Genomic DNA, 19,925 nt, shown 5'->3' on the forward strand with positions numbered 1-19,925 from the left:
GCTATCAACCTTTCCCTGATTTTACACTTCAGCTGAATTTGATGCAGACGGCAGGCTCAAAAACATCAAAACGATTCAATAACAAGCGTCAAATTTATCTAAAAACTACCACTCGAGTTATAATTAACCACGGTGAACACAAACTAACGAACTCATGCCTTGTCAACCATTAGAAGCAGATCACCAAATTGGAATAGTAGAGCCCACAACAAAATTCGAAAACATATCAGTCTGCCTTACGAGTACAATAGACAAAATGCTAAAGGACAAACCAATTCAACTAATGGCTATCAACAACGGAAGTACCTATCACAATCAAAAACACATTACCTTCAACTTTCACGATAATCACACCCGAACAAGCTCGCTATCTTATCCCATTAGAGCGCAAGTTGCTGGGTTGCTGGAAATTGATAATTTCTCAAAGACAACAAAAACCATATCGAAATATATTCAGAAAGTAGCGAAGGGCCAGCTAAATTACAGCACAGTTATTCACAACGCAAAATATTGGTTTGCAACCCCAGAGACAACTGAAGATCCATCCAAACTCAGAACTAGAAAAACGAATTTACGAAGAACTCATTCACTTCAAGAAGAGAGAGAGAGTCCATTCGACCACTGGATAATGTAGAGGACCGAAAAACATTCTTGGAATCCTTTAATTGGCACGGAAGTGTCCTAACAGACAACGAAAATAAGACAGAGAATATCCTATTGGAATTCAACGATATATGTACAAGACGTCGCCTTGACATTGGCTACACCTCTAAATTCTCAGTAAAACTCACGCCTGATACTGATAGACCATATCCAATTCCAAAAGTATATTAAAAAACCGTAGTATATTCAAAAAAATCAAAGCGTTTCCATCCACTTCAAAAACGATCTCTTAGTAGAACTCGCCTTATTACAATACTACGGCGTGATTAAAACGTTGCCATTCAGAAAATATTCATCACCAACTTCGCATAAAGAAAACCGAATGGAAAACTTCGAATATTATTAGAGCTGCATAAAATCACCCACCTAATTCGAAATGACTATAACAACAACAATTTCCTAGTAGCAACACTGGCTGATGCAGGAAGCCATTTTGCAGGCAAAAAGCTTTTTTGCAAAATGGACGGAAGCCACGGATACTGCTCCGTGCCAATGGCCAACGAGCAATCTATTCAACTGCTCGCCTTCAATTTTGCATCGCGAACATACGCATTTAAAATATTAGCACACGGACTGAGCAGAAGTGTCAGCGCATTCAGCTCTTTCATGCGACAGAATCTTGACCACGTAATTACAGCTGACAAATGTTTTCAATACGTAGACGATATTGGAGTAGGTGCTCCTGATCTCCCAGATATGCTGGAAAAACTATAAGCAGTCTTTACGAGCATCAGAGATTCAGGAATGAAGCTAGCTACAGATAAATGCGCCTTTGGTTTGCAGGAAATTCAGTTCTTGTGGAACAAGATAACTTCAGAGGGTTTGACCCCCATCAAACCGAAAATCGCGATGTTTCTCAGAACATTCAAGATGCCGAAAAGTGTTAAGCAAACAAAGAGAATGATCGGTTTCTTCAATTTTTACAAAGCTTTTATACCAGAGCTCGGAGAAAAGCTGCTTCCTTTTAATAGAATTTTTTTTAAGTAAAAAACAGACTTTGAAATAAACGAAGAGCACAACAATGTGAAGGAAACTGACACAAGACCTACAATCAGCCTGCGAAATATCACTGAGGCTGCCGATGACCAATAGACAATGTCATTATGGCCGATGCATCATTCTATGCTGCCGGATTTGTAGTAATGACCGAGGATTACACCCAAACGGAACGTCTGAACACATAATCTTGCACCTGTAAGTTTCGGTTCACGTATTTTCAAACCCAATCAACTCAAGATGTCACTTTACGCGAAAGAATTTTTTGCCGTTCATTTTGCCCTGGATATGTTTGCAAACATCCTTTGGGGATTCGAGAAACTAGTACTAGTCCTAACAGACAACAGAGCTGTCAACAGATCCTTTCAAACAAAGATCATTCCACCAACGCTGTGGAATGCATTAGATCACAAACTGAGTTTTGACATAATACTAGGACATATCCCTAGAAAACTCAACTTCGCGGCAGATTACCTATCAAGGATACACATAAACCCGAAGGAAAAACTCACACTTCGCATAAACTCGAAGTTACCAATCAGTGAAGTCCAAATTGACACTGCCGCCGAAGTCCCAGACAACTCAATTAATACACTCCTGCACGAAAAATCCAAGGAAAACACTAGGAAACATTGTATTTTTCAGACCGTCAACGAAACAGATCAAACAGAAATCATTGAGGAGGTTCATACTCAACAAATAAAACCGGCGCAACTCGAGGCAATACACGATCACAATCCAATGGTCGAGTTGGATAAAACCGGTCACTCGCCATTGAATATAAGAACCGAACAACAAAGACCCAGACATCAAAAGGGTTATCATTCGGTTCGAAAGAGGCCCACCAACAACCGCCCAATATCTCTCAACAGCGTTGAAAAAGTACCTGAAACAATACCCAAGACTCGCTATGTTTGACTGAGTGCTACACAGAAAGTTCTACAATCATACAGGAAACAGCTTTATCAAAAAATACTCTGTTCCAATTCAATTGCGAAAAGAAGTACTTTTCCGCATTCACAACAGTTTCTGGAGCGGACCATAGCCGAATTTCGAAAACGGTTTTACTTCCCAAATTTCACGGAAACACTGACTACATCAAAAATTGCGTGACCTTTTTTTCAAACAAAACCTAGTGCCACAGCAGCTCTGAAACCACCTCTACAACCAATGTCTTCCTTACAAAATTTTCCAGCCGATGTACTCTTCATCCACCTTGTCGGAAAAATGCACCCTTCACCGTACACTTTCATTTTATCCGGGATAGATGTCTTCTCGAAATACCTATTCGCAATACCTCTGATGGAAGGTGACGCAGACATTGTAGCCCGAGCGCTTATTTCTATCTTCATGTAACTTTCCTACATTCCATCACAGATAATCGGCGATCTCGGGACCGCTTTTACGTCACATTTAATGAGCGAACTCGCTACAATTCTTGAACTCAAACTAAAACACTGCACATTGAAACACGCAAACAATTGGATTACTCGAAAGAAATCAAGCCCCACTCAATTAAATTTTGCGAATCAATGAAAACCAAACATCTTTAGACTGGCATAGATATGTTGATATCGCAGTATTTATACACTCCAGCACTAAGAAATATTACGACAGGAAATCCAACGCATCTCTGAAAGAACAAACTTGCCTCATTTGGACCCAAAGTGTACAACACAAATCGCAACTATGAAGAAACAACAGAGCTGATGGATTCCTATGTACCGAGTGGAAAAGAGACTCACAAATGCCAATTATATTGTGCGGAAAGTTAACACAAACTATACAATGTGTACACAGAATGCGGTTGCGACCAATAAAACCACAATATGAAATCAAAGACTTAGAATCAATCGACCCTCGAAATTTTGAGGTCGATCCCACAATCCCAGAAGTTGAACGAGAACCTCAGTTTTTTGATAACCAGATCGAGAACCACATCAACCAAGAAGCAATGACTCTACCCAGAACAGTCCCAGATACCAGATCAATCAGTTTCAATCAAAATGTACAAACAGCAAGTTTCTCAGCACAAGAACCGCCAACAAACCACCAACAAATACAACAGGAACCTATATACGATGAAAATATATTCTTTTTGGAGGGCTCAGTCCCGTCTGCAGCAAGAGAATCACCAGAAACAATTTATGTGGGAGACTAAGTGTTTTCTGCAAACTGTAAATTCCCTCAAACAGATGCCGGATCTGGCTCACAAAGGCCCTACAAACTGAGACGCGGCGACCACCTTGCATTGGCAAGAGAGCACTCAGTATATAAAAGCTTACAAGTCTCCGAAGAAGATCCGCACGTGAAAGTAATCACTTACTTTCCACTCAGTCATTACCCTGACCCGGACCTCTCTATTGCTTTCAGTGATGCGGAAAATAGCAATATAGAAACTAGCACCAGTGACCCCGAGTCCTAGCTTGAGTTTTATTTCTCAATAGCTTCGGGAAACATCAATGATACCTTCAATTCTGCGGTAACCAACACTTTGATGCCCCAAAACAATGATGCAACTGAACAAACATCAGAAACTGAAAATGGAAACAACTTGCCTGAGAAAGCTTCTCTACGAGATCAAACAAATGAATTAGCAGTAACCAACAGCCAAGAATATAACGAAGGAGTATCGTACGACGATCCAGTATTTGAAACAACAGAAACTAACTCAGACCTTATCTTCCAAGGTCCTAGGCTTTCACCGCCATTAAGGCATCGGGTACCTCCCAGAGAATTAGGACCTAGGTCCAATTTTACCAAACAGAAGGCGGGTCTTTCCACTAACTCTCCTCAGGCAGGAAATTGACGGCAATCTTCATTAGTCTGGACTACGCCACGACCACAGACGAGTCTTTACTATGACGTCATTACTTCACTGCTCCTTTTCTTATTGGCTATTATTTCGCCCAATGACAATCGTTTGCATTCACTATATATTCCACAAACATAACTAGCAAAATCATTCTTCAACTTTCTTCACTTCGAAATCAGCAGCATTCTCAACTCGAAAAAAAACAACTCTATTCATTAACCATGTTCAATTACCTTCCGGAACAAGCCATAGCCTGCTTCATACTTCACTTACTGACAAATATTCAAACCACCTCATGTAACCAGCGGGCAGTGGCAACTAAAGATGGTGTACTTTTTAACTTAAATCAGAAAATTCTCTTAACAGAAAAATTTATAAAGACAGAAATCCTAGTCCCTTACCCAGTCTACAATAAAACAGTAGTAGAGTCGAAACTCACAAATCTCACTCGAGAACTGGCAAGTATGTGGACTTCAAAGATTTATGGTTGACCACTCAATTATACTAACATGACTGAATCAACATCCGGCTTACAATGGATTGCAAAACAAGCTATTATGGAAAACGAACTTGCACAAAACGATGTCGAATCGTTTAAAATAGAAATGTCACAACTCCTTCGCTCACATGCCGTGACCGATACAACCTTTTCTCGAAAACTGAGAGATGCCGACGTTGCTGCAGCAGCCGCTGCAGTGTTGGGAATAGGCGTTTGCGCTGGAGACAAATTACTCTGCTTCATCAATATAGTCTTTGGTGGATGCGACAATAGAATAAAACGAAACCAAGAAAACATTAGACAAGCTTTGGCTTATCTCCAATACCTCACAGAACATGTCGAGCAAATCACCACTAAATAAAACGAAAAATTCTTTGTCTCTGTAGAACTTAAAGCCATAAAAGAGGCGCAGGATGAAATCATTAAAACACAGAACAGAAACTGGTAGCTAGCCGAGGGCCAGTTTACCGCGCTCCGCCAAAATGTACACCATTTGAGAAACTTTGTACAGTATCTTTACGTTCGAGAGCAAATTAACCAACCTAGTCTTGTCTTGAGCAATATCTTCCAGACAATTCTGGCGAATATTAAAAACTACAGAGCAGCTCTGTGCACCTTTAGAATTAATGTTATGAATTCACTAACACCACTCATGAACTAGTTGTTACCTATGTCGCTGGTACCTCGTCAGCAGCTACATGAAACTCTTACAATGGTACACTTACAACAAAATGGGCTACAGGACCGATTGTCACTTGCCGTACCAATTCAATACATTCTCTCGTACAATGAGACAAAATTGGTCACACAAGTTGAGGCAATTGAATCAGGTTTGATCCTGACACTGGCCATACCGATGGCATCGAAGAGCACAGTTATGAATGTGGTACATGCCATTCCCATCCCCATGCCAGACGGAGATACAGGAAAAGCATTAGTTTGGCGTCAAGAAGCCAAATACATGGCCGTCTCGGACGACGGAGAAGAACTCGCGATTACCGATGACAAAGCTCAAAAATTGTATTGGGTTCCAAAAATATGCAATACGCACAAAAGCCATACCTACAGTGCAGACTCATCAGTCTTGCATGGCTACACTTTTATACCGCGACGACTAGCTACTTGCATTGCAACGCTGTCAATTGGATGTTATCGAATTACCATTGACTGAAAAGGCTCGCAATCTTGACTTCGGCGGTTAATAACGTCGGCAAGCGACGACTACGCACTCATCGAGAGCGCAGGGAATGGCAGCAATCCCTTAGCAAGGATTGAGCATCCTGGATGCAGAGTTTTCATCACATTAGGTTGTGGAAAGCAATTACGTGGACCAAGCGTTCACTTACGATCAGATCTTACTGCTTGTGATTCGGTACCGGCAATACGTCTTGACTTCCAATTACCTGACCCAATAAGCACAATCTTTAACCTCCTACCACCACATGAAGAATTGCGAAGTTTCTCATCTAGATCAGAAGCACAAATTCAAGTTCTACATCAGATACAGCCACAATTCCAACAAGTTGATTCAAGAAGAACAAGCACACAAACGATTGAAAAGATCGCGCAAAAAATTCTGGAGAAAATACAAGCACTGAAGCCCAAGCTTGAAAACAGATTGAAGGAATATATTCCATGGCAGATGTCACTATTGTTTGGATTCGTTTCATTCCTGATATGTGTTTTTCTGCATCTCACATACTCACAATTCTTACATAAATGGGCAAAACTACACCGCAGGTTTCCTTTCCGATTAACACATGAAGGGAGAAAGATCAAAACGAAGTCAGTGCAAGTAGTTGCAATCAACGACTTTGAATATCTACAGGAACATCTTGAACATCCACTACAAATGTTCACTTGTTCTGCCTTTGGAAATTAAAAACGAATTTGACACCCAGCAGGACAACGATAGCACACGAGCACATACACCGTACACTTTTTTGAGGGACTAGATCAAACGACTGAAAAGTGCGGAAGAGCCCACACTAACGATTGAACATATTAACAGACCTCCACTAGTCACTTCCTAACCAATTTACACTCATATACCAGAACAAGCTCAACCAAAACTACCAACCCATTACGGGGCGTACCCACTCAGAACCATGAACACCGGAACTGTTTAAAAAGGAATTAAATTTTTTATATAAAAACGAAAATTTTTCGCATCAAAAAGTTCGAAAAAAAACGCCTAAGTCCAGAAATTTTCCCTTGGGAAGACTAATTTTGAAAAAAATTACAAGTGTCGAAAAAAATTTTCCACTTCAAAGTGCGATATCGCGAAACCTAGAAGAGCTACGACCCTCAAACTTTCAGACCTAAATTCGGACTAAAAAAGAATAACGGTCTCCTTGTTGAACCCGGCTTAAAATTTTTCCTAAGTCTTTCCTCAAAGATGCTATTTCAAAGCTTGGGAAAAAATCTAAAATAACAGGAAACTTAACAAAAGAAAAAAAGAAAACTCTTACATCACAATGATAATCTCATCAGCCTCTAAAGCGCGGCCTAGTTATCAGCTCAAGAGTTAAAGAAGTTTGCGCCTAAATAATTGCAGTCCAGCCTTAACGTAAAAACCAACGGAAAAACACGCGAAACAGTAATAAGCAACAACAGTATTCTTAACATTCGAGCAAAAGGAGATCTATCAGTTTCTTTGATTTTTAAATCCAAAAAGAGGACATCAGGGACCATCAAACTCTAGTAATAAAACAACAACCAAAGAATCACTTCTAAACAACTCGGGAAAAAAATGAATCAACTCACCTGCCACATAACAGAATTAAATAGAAGTAACTTAAAACAAAACGAAATCAAATGCAGTTTTAACCTCTCACGGGGAAGCGAATGCGTGAAATGCAACACAATTCAAACCCCAAAAATGAAAAACATGCAAGAATGAACAAAAAGTTAAAGCGAATATCACTAGACAGTGAATTAATTTCAGAAAGCAGAATTATTTGAGGGAAATGCAGTATTTAACTATTTATTACTTGAATGCAGAAAACAGTAGCTGCAATTACAAAATTGGATGAAAAAACAAATCTTTGAGTGGCTGAACCAATTAACGAATTCTTCATAGAAATACAAAACCCAATCTTTACATCCCCTGATCATTACAACGCCACAATCGACAGTTATAGAATTTCATTTTTCTTACACCAGGGACCAAACTGTATCATTGCATCTCTCCCATTACAATCTAGGTCGGAGGGAACTTCTCCATTTAGAATTCTTTCAATATTAAATCTCCAGCCGACTGAGCCATACAAACATTCATAAGCTGATACCTTAGCATATATGCGTGATTCATCATGAGAAGCCGGCATATTATCAATAAAACATTCAACTTGATTTAAGTCAGCAAGTGGTTCCACTTCTTTACAAAAATCCTCCTTTATCCCGACAATTTCTTCATTTCGAATACCTAACGGCAACTTCGGCCAACCGTTTTTACCTACTTTTGACCCCCTCCCTTCCTCAACTAACTTAGCCCCTAATTGATGCCAACTCTTCAACCCAGAACCGTCAATCCATGGAACTTCCTTCCACCCAAGTTCTATTAACTTACCCCTCTTTAGATACTCCTCCTTAAACTTACTTATTTCCCCCAAGAGATCGCTTCTTTGCCGGGTACGCCCAAACAAGGCCATATTAAAGATTGTTTCAAATGAAAACAAAAACTTTAAACTTTAAAAAAACGAACCTCTCTGATTGCGTCGATAGAATATTTGACACCTTTAACCCAGTTAACTGTCGAGCCATAACATTTCACTGGAATATTAATTCTAAACTCGACATAATAAAACAAAAAAAAACAACTTCCAAATAAAACCCAGCAAACACAATTTAAAAGAATCTACCCCCCCTTCCCCCAACAAATTTGTGCCAAAAACCCGTGACCGCTAGCAGTCAATCCAAGTATTAAATATTCAACTCAAATTGAAATCATTGATTCACAATCACGTTCCCATTAAAATTCCCAATTTCGGTCAGTCCATTTCCTCCTGATCCCACAAAGTCTAATCAAAAAAGACATTTGGGAGCCACTTCAGTCTACTCTAACCACATTTCCCGAAGAAATTGGCATAGTTCTTCTTAAATCTAATCTTCAATGACGTTACAACTAATGCTGATGGATTTCTCTGGGCCTCCTTATCACACGAAGAAAGATTTCCAATGCAGCTACGCAGGGAATAATAGCAGAACTAATCCCCTGGGCTCCAGATGCCTCCACCCATTCGCCACATACAGAATGACGAAAGGGGACAAAGCTCACAATTCTACCTCCAACGACAAAAGTTGTATTGTACTGGCAACAAATTGCCACAGAATCATTCCGAGGAATCCTCTCACAAGCAAAACTGACACACAAAAGTGCACATAACAAAGCCACGCAACTGAATATTCTCGATCTAGGAAAACTCGACACAACTTAAAACCAGAAATTAAACTCACATGTTAATGGGTTTTCCAACCCATGCTAAACGCTTTTCTAGATATCCGCTTTTCTACATAGACTCAGACTCAAATAAAACTTATAAAATATTCACTATCTATTAATAGAATGAACTAAATTCTGATTGGACATAAATGTAAATAAAAAGTATAAATAAGAAGTGCATAACACAATCTATTCATTCATTATTCAATTGATTCTTGTGAAACTTAGTGCTATTTGCCATCCTCAGAACTTGTGAAGTTTTCACATCTTAGCAGAATACCGGACGCTTGGGAACCTAAAAACTTAAAAATATTTGAAAAGGAAACATAAAAATTGCACACGAAACCTAAACATTAGTAAGAAATTCCTATTAAAATCGCTCTGCAGAGAGTTACCATATGAACGTTTTCACTGCTAAATCTGGAAGCTTTTTAAAATTTTGCAATATTTTGCAACTTTTCAAAATATCAGTTTTTAATTTATTTACTAACGAGGCTAGAAAACTAAAAGTTGCAGAGTCGAATCAAGCTAAAGCTAGCCTCACTATACCGTGGTTAGCTACTGACGAAGCCAACCGCTCGCTGGTCCTTTGAGAGCTATTCGCCCTACGTTCGTCGGATATGTTTTTCTGACTAGTCCAATTTACTTTTCATCCTCAGAAACTGACCAACTGGGTAAAGACAGAGGACATTTCTTTTCGGATTGAGCCATTTCTTTTGCGCTTTTGTTCTGGAATATTCTTTTATTTGAGTGACGTTTTCTCACTTCAGTTTTTCATTTTGAGTGATCTAAGTTGCTCTTTTCGGAATCTTGTTCGTTGGTGGTAAAACCTTTTGTGAGGGAATGGAAATCGAAGTATCTGTCCGTGTAGTTGCGTGGTTAGGAGGTCAGGCTACCACCCTGTAGGTTCAGATTCAAACGCCAGCGGGAAAGTTTTTTTTGCACCCACAAAACAATACCAAGCTACGCCTCCGTATAACGTTCGAGAGCAATTCATCTGATGGTAGTCGGTTTATGTTTGATTAATTTGGTCTATTATCATCTCCGCTTTTTCCCCGGATTATATTTAAGTTCTACGTAGCTCCAAATTTTCTCTAATTTTAGCTCCTAATAGCTCCACATTCTTAAAAACAATTGCCTATGCAGTCGGCTTTACATTCCCCCTCCACAGAAACTTGACATATAGCCTAAATATTAAGTACAACATAACTGCAAATAGTTTTGTGTCGTAAAGTTTTTTTACACCAGTCTTAAAGTGGAGTGAGAAAATGACTTTTTTAAAAACTGATATTTGCTTTCGCGATTGTGTTTTTTTTTGCATCTGACAATTTGATCTCAAAAGCATTTCAAAAGCTGACCTCATCTTTTGAGCCATGTATTATAGTGGCCGTATTTTTACAATTCACAGGATTTGTTTTTACAATTCACAAATTTTCATGTTTTTTTAGTCACGCCGAAGCAGGAAGTGGAGCGAAAAATCGAGCGGTTTTGAATTTGTGTTTCACTAAAATGTTTCACTAAACTGAGTAAACAGTGTTTCAACACAAAATCTTTTTCTATTCGATAATTTTCTTTTCACATGCGGCAAGTTGACTGAGATTTTTTATTCGTTTTTAATCGGGTGTTTTTTTGAATCGTTTTCGAATTCCACTCCTAGTCCTTTTTAGTTCGTTTTTTTTTCGTTCTGTCAATAAAACTTCCTTGAATTGTAATTCAGGACCTGTGGTGCTAAGTTTTTACAACCCAAAGTTTTTGGGTTGTATTGGTGTGTTGTCTTTTTTCTAAGATCTCTTCGCACTTTTTTGGGTTTTTCGCGTCATTAAGAAGTCAAATTGGAGTGGAGTGGTGATTTTAATCACGCTGGATTAGCAAAGGGAGCGAAAAAGCGAGTAGGCTTGAAGCCTGATTTTCTCCAGGTACGTTTGAAGTGGATTGAGAAGTTGGTACTTAAACAATTATTTTGATTTTTGAAAGCATTTTTTTCACGTGCGGCAATTGGGTTGCTGTTTTTAGTTTCTCGAGTTCTATTATTATGATACCTTTGTGTTGTAATAGCGCATATTTGCAAATTAGTTAAACTCCTCGACGGGCCGGTATTGCTTTTTTAGTTTGACACTATTTAGTGTCAATATTTTTGAAAAATTGGTTGTTAGAGCCCCTTTTTTTGTTAATAGCCGCACGGCGATAGCTGAGGCTCTTATAAGCCTTCTTTTGGTTTCTCTTTTCTAGCTCATTCGTGATTAAATCGAAAATCCTTACGCTCAAAAATGACTTCTGACTCTGAAATTGACGTTTTCTTTAATTCAAAGAGATAAGGTCTAGTGAGTGCGTGTCCCTCTAATTGAAGGGCATTTGAGAGCACCTAATAGAAGCAGCAATAACTTAAGCAGATGCTTAATCAAAATACAACATCTCAGCATTAAATAAAAAAGTTTTGTTCTGTTTTATCTTTTTGAGTCTGCAGATCTACGAAGCTATAGGGGCTAGTTTCTGGCAACCTGCCAGCTTTGTTATTTGTGTTGTCTTATCACCTAGCATCAATAATGGCAGTGTCGTTGGTTGCTAATGAGGCATAATTGAGCCTGATTAAGTATTTGAGTTTGGCTATTGGTTTTCATGACTAACACTCTGTTCTCATAGTATTTTAAGATTTTTTCGTGTTTCGGAGTAATTATTAATAGCCGCCGTCAGCCTGTCAACGGCTATTATTTAGGCGCCCTCTTCTTTCTTGAATTCGATTTACTTTTTGATTACGTTTTTCGTTTGACATAATTCACGATTTTTATGTTTGACATCTGACTTACTTCACTCACCGTTTCAACTGAATGGATTTCACTCATTCAATTACGCAATATAGTAATTGTGGTCAAAGTCAAAGGATCAAAATCATAAGAGACGGTATAAACCGATAAAGCCCAGTCATTGAGAATTAGGTTATCAAAGTTCATTATAGTTTTTGCTAGCTGACATTAGTATTAAGCTTATTAAGCTTTCAGTTTAAGATTCGAGTTAAGTTTAGTTTTAGAGTCCAACTGAAACGTTCTTTCGAAATCTCTATGACTTTCGTTGTTTTCAAGAAGTTTTATCAAATATTTGAAGTCTTCGAGATTTAATGGCTGAATTTGTTGTCTTTTCTCTTAGTCTCCTTAATGACAAGGTTCCTCGATTGCTAATTATGCCCAAATTAATCGAATTAATCGTTGCAAGCTTAAGCTGTTTTTTCTTTGACTCATGCGCTGTTGGTTTTTCAAAAGTTTTACCGAATTTTTGTGTTTTGTTAGTTATTGTTGTACTTATTGCTGTTTTATCACTTAATCTCTTTAATTGCAGTTTTCATCGGTTGCTTTTAAGTGATAGGTGAATCTAATTAGTAGCTTGAGTTCATAACAATTGTTTTTAATATTGTGACACCTGGTTTTTCAAAAAAACTGTTTATTCTGTGGTCTTACGTGTGTTTTTGTTGTCTTATTGCTTAGTATCAAAAATACGATATCCCTTATTGGCTTTCTAGTGCTGCTTATTTTTAATCAATTCATTTGCTCCAACTTATAGCCAACGTTTTTATTTCTCTAAATTACCGTTTGTTTTTGAAATGTTAATGATTTTGAAAATCTTGCGTTCTTTTGTAGTTTTATTGTACGTTTTTCAGCCATTAGATCTGCTTAAAGGTATCTTCTGACTTCTAAAGTTTTATGCGATGCTCTTCAAGATTTTGGCATTTAGTTATGTGGTTTTCGTACTTTGATGCCTCTGACCTCCACGAATTTTTGCCAAAAAACACTAAATCTTGGAAAAAAATTCCATATTTTTCAAGATTTTGTTTCGAGATCAAAAATAAACTAGAAGAACGCATAAAGCCCAATTTTATATATCTCTTGATTGAGCTTTGTTCTTGTAGGTCTTAATTACCGTCTCTAATTGCCGTTATTGGTATTAATACTAGCCTCTGTTTTCTCTCATTGAGTAACAGGAGTCTGTTCCACTGCGAAATGAATGTTATCATAGCAGTTCGCACTTTAAAAATGGTTTTTGTACAAAATCAATTTTTTAATACCAATTGGGGTTATCAAAATAAATGGCAGCTATTATCCGGATTATCCGGATTCGCCGGTTATCTTATTTATGCAAATTTATTGCTTGACCGTTTTGATTTTTTTTACCTAGAGCGTTTTTGAACATTCTTTTGCTCACTCTAGCAATTGAAGTAGACTTTGCGTCCCCCCGAAACGGTATAAGCTGGTAAAGCCCTAGGGAATTAATTCTTTGATCACCTCCTTAGAGTTTTAATAAGATCATGTGTATGGTTGAGCCAATAGGCAGATTCTCATGGTTTAAAGGGCAATCTTTAACCTTTGTACCAAATGAAGGTCTAAGCAATCTTTCGTGTTTATTTTCCTTCAACATGCGTGTTTTTGAGATGTAAATGATTGATTTCATTTGTATCATTTTGTATAATTTATTTGCTTATCAATGAGATGTTAACATCTTAGCCAGCTGTATAGACTCGAATTATAAAGCGGGCTTATTTTTTGCACTCAATAGTTGATTACTGTATAAGTGTCAACTAAAACTACAAAGCTTTGTTATTTTATTATAACATTCAAGTTAAAAGAGTCCATTGAGAAAATTAACGAACAGTTCGTTTAAATGTTCAACAATGGGCAACTTTTTTGACCGTACATTTGCCTCAATTTTTAAAAATGAAGTTGAAAGAATTACTAGTCTTTTAAGGGAGCGTCATATCTAATACTTGCCACTAGAATGTTCCTAGGATTTTGTGCATTCGCTTTTATACTTGTGTTATGATCCTGTTATACTTGGAAGATATCACATTGCTTTGGCGGTAAATTAGGAAGAGAAACAAGCTGGTCAAATTTTTCCTTCGTTGCGTGACTCAATAACATCGGCAGATATTTTATATAGTTTCTCTCAAACCAGTTGTCCGAACGGAAGTTATTGTTTGTTTGTAGGACGTATGAGTAACTATTCATATAACGAGGAGGTGCACATTCTGGACTGGTGTCAGAATGACAAGCGATGGCAGTTCAATGTGAGAGTGTACGGACTGAAAACTACAGTGCTGCAGTTAGCAGGCCATTCCACTGTCTACGTGGAGAGATACAGATCTCTCTTCATATTCGGAGGATTCACGCCCGTGTCTATCAAGTGAGAGCTTGCATACTCACTGCTTAATCCCGCTCCTTGAGACATTTTTTACAGAAATGTTGGAAAACACGGCTTAATCGAACACCTTTGACCCATAGGGATTGCACTCAAAGTGAATTTACAGGGCCACACCACTCCACCCCCAAACACCCCCCCCCCCCTCGCTTGTGCTATCATCCTTAAGCCCCAGTTGGCTACTACCGACGTTAAAAAGCAATTCGCCCGACGTTAATCGATTATGTTATCATTCGCACTCTTTTGAACAGAGAATTTCAATGGTTCTGAAATGGTTTGTTATTCTTTGCATGATGTGAACGCCTATAAAGTTTGTGGCGAAACGTTTTGTCGGAGATCGAATTGATATTATGTTGGCTATTTCGTTAAAAATGAAGTCTGAAACTAATAGGAATGGGGAAACAAGACGGCGCACGCGAGACTGCGCGTAGCACAGAAAGTTCCAACATAGGTCCAAAGTTTGTCAAAATTTTTCTTGCTCTGAGAAGAAAAACTCTTTTTGTCAATCAGATTTAAAAAGCTCAAGTTTAAGCAATTTTTTGGGGCCACCTTAATGAGAACTTTCACTAACCTTAAAACTGGAAAAAATCACAACCCGGATTTTGATATAATGACATATTAAACCACATGCACTGTCAATTTTTGCAGTACACAGCAGCTTCTCAGAAATTTGATGCTCAAAAAGAGCAATTACTTGCAAATAATATTTAATAACAGACGGTTGTTCTCAGAAAAAATGAAGCCGTCAGTTTAGCCGCTCGAAGCCGCAAATAATTAAGTGATTTTTAGCATAATTTTTTTTCTCATTGAAAATTTGTTCAACAAATGAAATCTCTTCCAATTAAACTGACAAAGATTGCACTAATTGTTCAGCCTCTCGACGGCTATCATTTCGACGGTTATGGTGGTCAATTTTCTGCTCCGAGTCGTTTCCGGAAGTCTTCTGGCTGTGTTTTCTAATTCGCTTTTTCCTTTTGATCACGTTTTACATGAGTCACGATTTTCACGCTTGACTTCTGACTTGACTCACTGACTGTTTCAACTGTATGGATTTTGAATTCTTTCACGCATTGAATTACGCAGTAATGAATACGGTCAATGTCAAAAGAGCAAAAGCTAAAGAAGGGATAAACCGATAAAGCCCGGTCATTAAGTCGTAGTGAATTTGAATATCAAAGTTCCTTAGAGCGATTGCTAACTGATATTATTATTAAGTTTTATTATACCCTTCAGTTTAGAAGCTGAAGCAAGTATAGATTTAGAATCTAACTAAAAATAATGTGGCGATTACTGTCAAAGTCAAAAGAGCAAAATTAAAAGAAATGGGATGAACATATAAAGCTCGGTCATTAAGTCATAGTGCGTTAGGTTGGAAAAGTTCATTAGAGCGATTGCTAGCTGACATTAGCATTATGCTTAATACCTTTCAGTGTAGAAGCCGAATTAGTTATAGATTTAGAATCTATCTGAAATTGCAGACCAAATTTGAGGTTTTTTTTGAAACGTAGGAAAAAAATTATCTCAATTTCCCTTGTCTTTTTTTCTGTTTCAATCCCGATGTGCGTCAACGTTGGCTTTTTTTCGGCAATCTGTCGACTATGTCTTTTTTCTCTTCTTCCGGCTACGATTTCTGCGCACAGAATCAATTCAGCTAAATATAGTCCTATAGAAGCCTTAACTGACTGGAGGAAGTGCTTTTAGCAAACTGTTTCAGCAATTTGGAAAGAAACTTGCTAGCTAAAAAAACATTATTTTTTATTGTTTTTAAATGAAAACATATAAATGACTCCAGTAGAATATCTAATAAACAACAGTGTTCATCGAAATGAGACCATTAGAACACTGCAAACATCAAAGTCAATTCAAATTTGAAGTAAAGAAGTTGAAAAGCAATCCATTTCTGAATGTGCACTATGAAACCAATTCCAAAAAACCAATTTTATCTGACGCGTTTGTTTATGCCATATTAAAGCTTAAATTGAACGTATACAATGAAGAAGGATTAGAAGGCAGATCATAATTTCGCAGGAAAAAAACCAGAAAGTGAATTTCCACTTTTCCTTAACCTTTCCTGATTTGCTTTCCTATTTCTCATTTGAAGCAAAAATACTTGTAATTTCATCTTTTTTTGCTCTTCCTGTTTTCCTATATTCATGGTCAGTTAGAGACCAACGAAGAGCTTTAATTCACCTGAAGCATCAGGAACAAACAACAGAATATTGAATAAAAGATAAGTTTTCGTTCTTCCTCACATTATTTTCTGTAGTTCTCGTCTCGAATTTCCCATATTTGGCCAAGTCTGTTTAAATTTCAATTAATTTGCAAATGATCTCTTTGGGTTTTTTCAAGGTTTCAGCGTAGGTACTAAGATAATTTTACAAAATTCGGCTATTTCATTTATCTCTCTTGCTCTTATTCGTCTTTCTCTTTCTTATTTTAAAATTGTTTGCAGTTGATTCATTTAGCTCACTATATAAAGGCTTTTTTTTCTTGCAAGATGGTTTGTTCGAGGGCCTGAAAAACAAACAAAGAGAAAAACCAAAAGTTTCAACTTTGTTAAGTATTTTTAATAGCTGCGTCAGCAATTCCAGGCGGCTAATACAGCGCTCCTTTATTTTTACAAATCAAAGAATTTGAATTGTATTGGGGCGATGTTTTTTTAAGATGTTTTCACACATTTTTCAATGACTTTGATTTTTCCAAACGGGATAAACAGGGAAAGCCCAGCGGGCATTAAGTTTCATTAGAGGCCTAAAGTGGACGTTAGTAGTCCATCATGTGCTTATAGTGTTGCAGCTGCTGGGATGGCCTCAATTCAAGGTAAAAAGGTCATTTTTTAGGAGTTTTTGGGCTTAAAATGGTGCAATTTCTTGTTTTTTTGGTGATTTTTTTAAGTTTTTTACTTGAATAGTCTTAGGTTGAAGTTTTTTAAAAGTTGATGAGGGCCTTTTGCGAGACAAAAGTACTTGTTATGACCATTTTATGAGCTTTATGTTTTGGTACTACAAACAAACACGCATTTTTTTCAAAATTTTTTTGAAAAGTTTCACTTTTTGCGTTTTTCCGGCTTCAGGGGCCACGGAATCTCCTTTAGGGTATGATAATAGGGCAAACTATAATTTCTAGTAATAATGGAGTGGTTTTCAACATTTTAATGTCTCGAATTTGAGCTTTTTTTATTGAAAAAGTCTGCAAGTGTTTTGTCAATTTTTGGTATTTGTCCATTCTCAAGTGCCAGGAAACCTATTCCATGGTCTGCGAAAAGTTACTGCATAGTTGTTAGTTTCATTGAATTTGTTTTCAACAATTTAACCTTTCGAATTTTGAAAATTTTCTGATAAAACTTTCAAGTTTTTTTCAAAACATTTGTCTTTTATTCAGTTTTTCTTGCCTGTGTAGCCAGATAGCCTCATACAGGGTTTGATAGTGTGTTATTAAATATTTGCTCGGGGTAATTGAATGATTTTCAAGATTTTAATAGAACGAATTTCTGTTTTTTGAAATTTGAATTTAAAAATTATTGCCTATCGATCTTTGAACCAATTAATTTTTTAAGGCTTAGAATTGGTTTACTGGATAGCCTCTAGAGACACTAGAATCATTTCTTAAGAAATGATATTAATATCACGATTTTCACTAACATTTATTAAAATTTCAATTGATATCATTTTTTTTTAATTTTTGAATTTAAAGTTAATCGATCTTCAAGGGCCAATGAATTTTTTCAAGCCGTGCAAATATAATACTGCACCAATTTCAGAAACAAAATTTGGTTTTGAAGATATTTTTGAAATAGGTATATTTAAAGGGATCAAATTTTGCCTTAGAGGTAAAAGCTTCAACGTTTTATCAATGATTATATATTTTGTTTAGTTTATTTGATTGTTTGTTTCACAATTTTTCGATGATTTTGTATGTGTTTTGGCTGGCATCGTTGAATTGATCTGCTGGTCAGGTAGAGTAATTCTAAGTTTTCCATTCAATTCTTTGAATTGTATTTCAGGACTTTTCCTGCTATTTTTTTTTACTTCGTCTAACAGATTTTTGTTTTGTCTTACCCTGACGTCTTGGAATTGACTTTTTCAATGACTTAGTGACTTCTACTGCTTTGCAATTAAAATTTGTGTTCGTGACGTCATTTTTTCGTTTAAGTCAATTGCGTGACTAGACTCAAAAAATGACTTCTGAACTCACTTATGGAACTTTTAATTTTATGAACATTTAGTAATTAAAGGTCAATAGTGTGCATCTAAGTAGTGCAAAATTTATATGCCCTAATTCCTGAGTAATAGAGTCTTGGGTTTTAATATCAAATATTAATTTTGAAAAAGCCCCATTAGGGTTTTTTCCTTGTAGAGCAAATGTGTCTAACCCAGTCCGGATCTAACCCAAAAAGTCTAGTGGTCTATTAAAAAGCTGGTGGTCGATCTATCAATCTTTTTTCTTTAGTTGTTTCAATTCATGGTTGGCCACAAGCGTCTATCGCGGCTATTTTCCGGCAATCTGCGGGCTATGGTTTTCCTTTTTCTTGCACTTAAAAAATCGTTTTCTTACATATAAAGAGTATCACAGCAATCATTTGGCTCTGACTTCTACAAAATGATGTATCTCTTCTTTCTCTACGATGCGTAAACAAAAAGTGAAAATTTGACCTGAAGAAAAAGAAAAAAGCCAGCCTGCCATATATTCCCCCATTTTGGAAAAATGTTGGAACAATAACGTTGGTTTTAAGTGTTCTTTCGGAAATATCTGCGAGGTTTTCTGCATTTTTGTATAGTTATTTTGTTTCGGGAAATTAAACAAATATTGACTTATTTCAACAGCTGATAACAACAAAACTTCTAATTAAGGTATCTGCAATTAGCGAGAATTTGCTGAAAAATTAACGCAAGTTAGTGTAAATGGCTCTAACTCTAAAACTGTAATTTTAAATCATTGTACAGGACAAATTGAAGCGCCAGAGCCCTTGTGTTATTCAAATATGAACGAGTTAGCAGCCTTAAAAGAGATGAGTTGCAAAAACTTACATAACTTTGCTGCAAATTGCTGATTCTGTACAATATTAAAAAGATGCTTAAGTACTTCAATTTTTTTCGAAAATGTCTAGCTGTAACCAAACAGGTTAGCAGCCCTTGGAAAGTCTTAACGAAAATTTGGGCAGAAAGGTAATGAATGATATAATCAGTCGGGAAAATTATTAAAATTTGACAAAAAAAAAATCCTCTAAAAGTGACAAAAAGGCAAAATTAAGCCCCTAAGCCGTTGAACCTCAGCTCGAGAAGACGAAATTCAAAAATGTTTCAATTGAAGTATTCTGCGCTCGACGG

At 37.0% G+C, this 19,925-nt stretch overlaps 1 protein-coding gene across 9 annotated transcripts in view; it reads left to right on the forward strand.

Annotated features, from left to right (window-relative positions):
• The window catches only part of LOC142358650 (multiple epidermal growth factor-like domains protein 8), a 142,603-nt gene that overhangs the window by 11,588 nt on the left and 111,090 nt on the right, over positions 1-19,925 (forward strand). For all 9 annotated transcript variants that reach the window (XM_075410125.1, XM_075410128.1, XM_075410127.1 and 6 more), the window contains exon 5: positions 14,388-14,583. In XM_075410125.1, coding sequence (XP_075266240.1) covers positions 14,388-14,583 — 196 coding nt within the window. The remainder of the gene's footprint in view (positions 1-14,387; positions 14,584-19,925) is intronic.

Source organism: Convolutriloba macropyga, chromosome 2, assembly GCF_964194025.1.
Source record: "Convolutriloba macropyga chromosome 2, txConMacr16.3, whole genome shotgun sequence".
Taxonomy (NCBI): Eukaryota; Metazoa; Xenacoelomorpha; order Acoela; family Convolutidae; genus Convolutriloba; species Convolutriloba macropyga.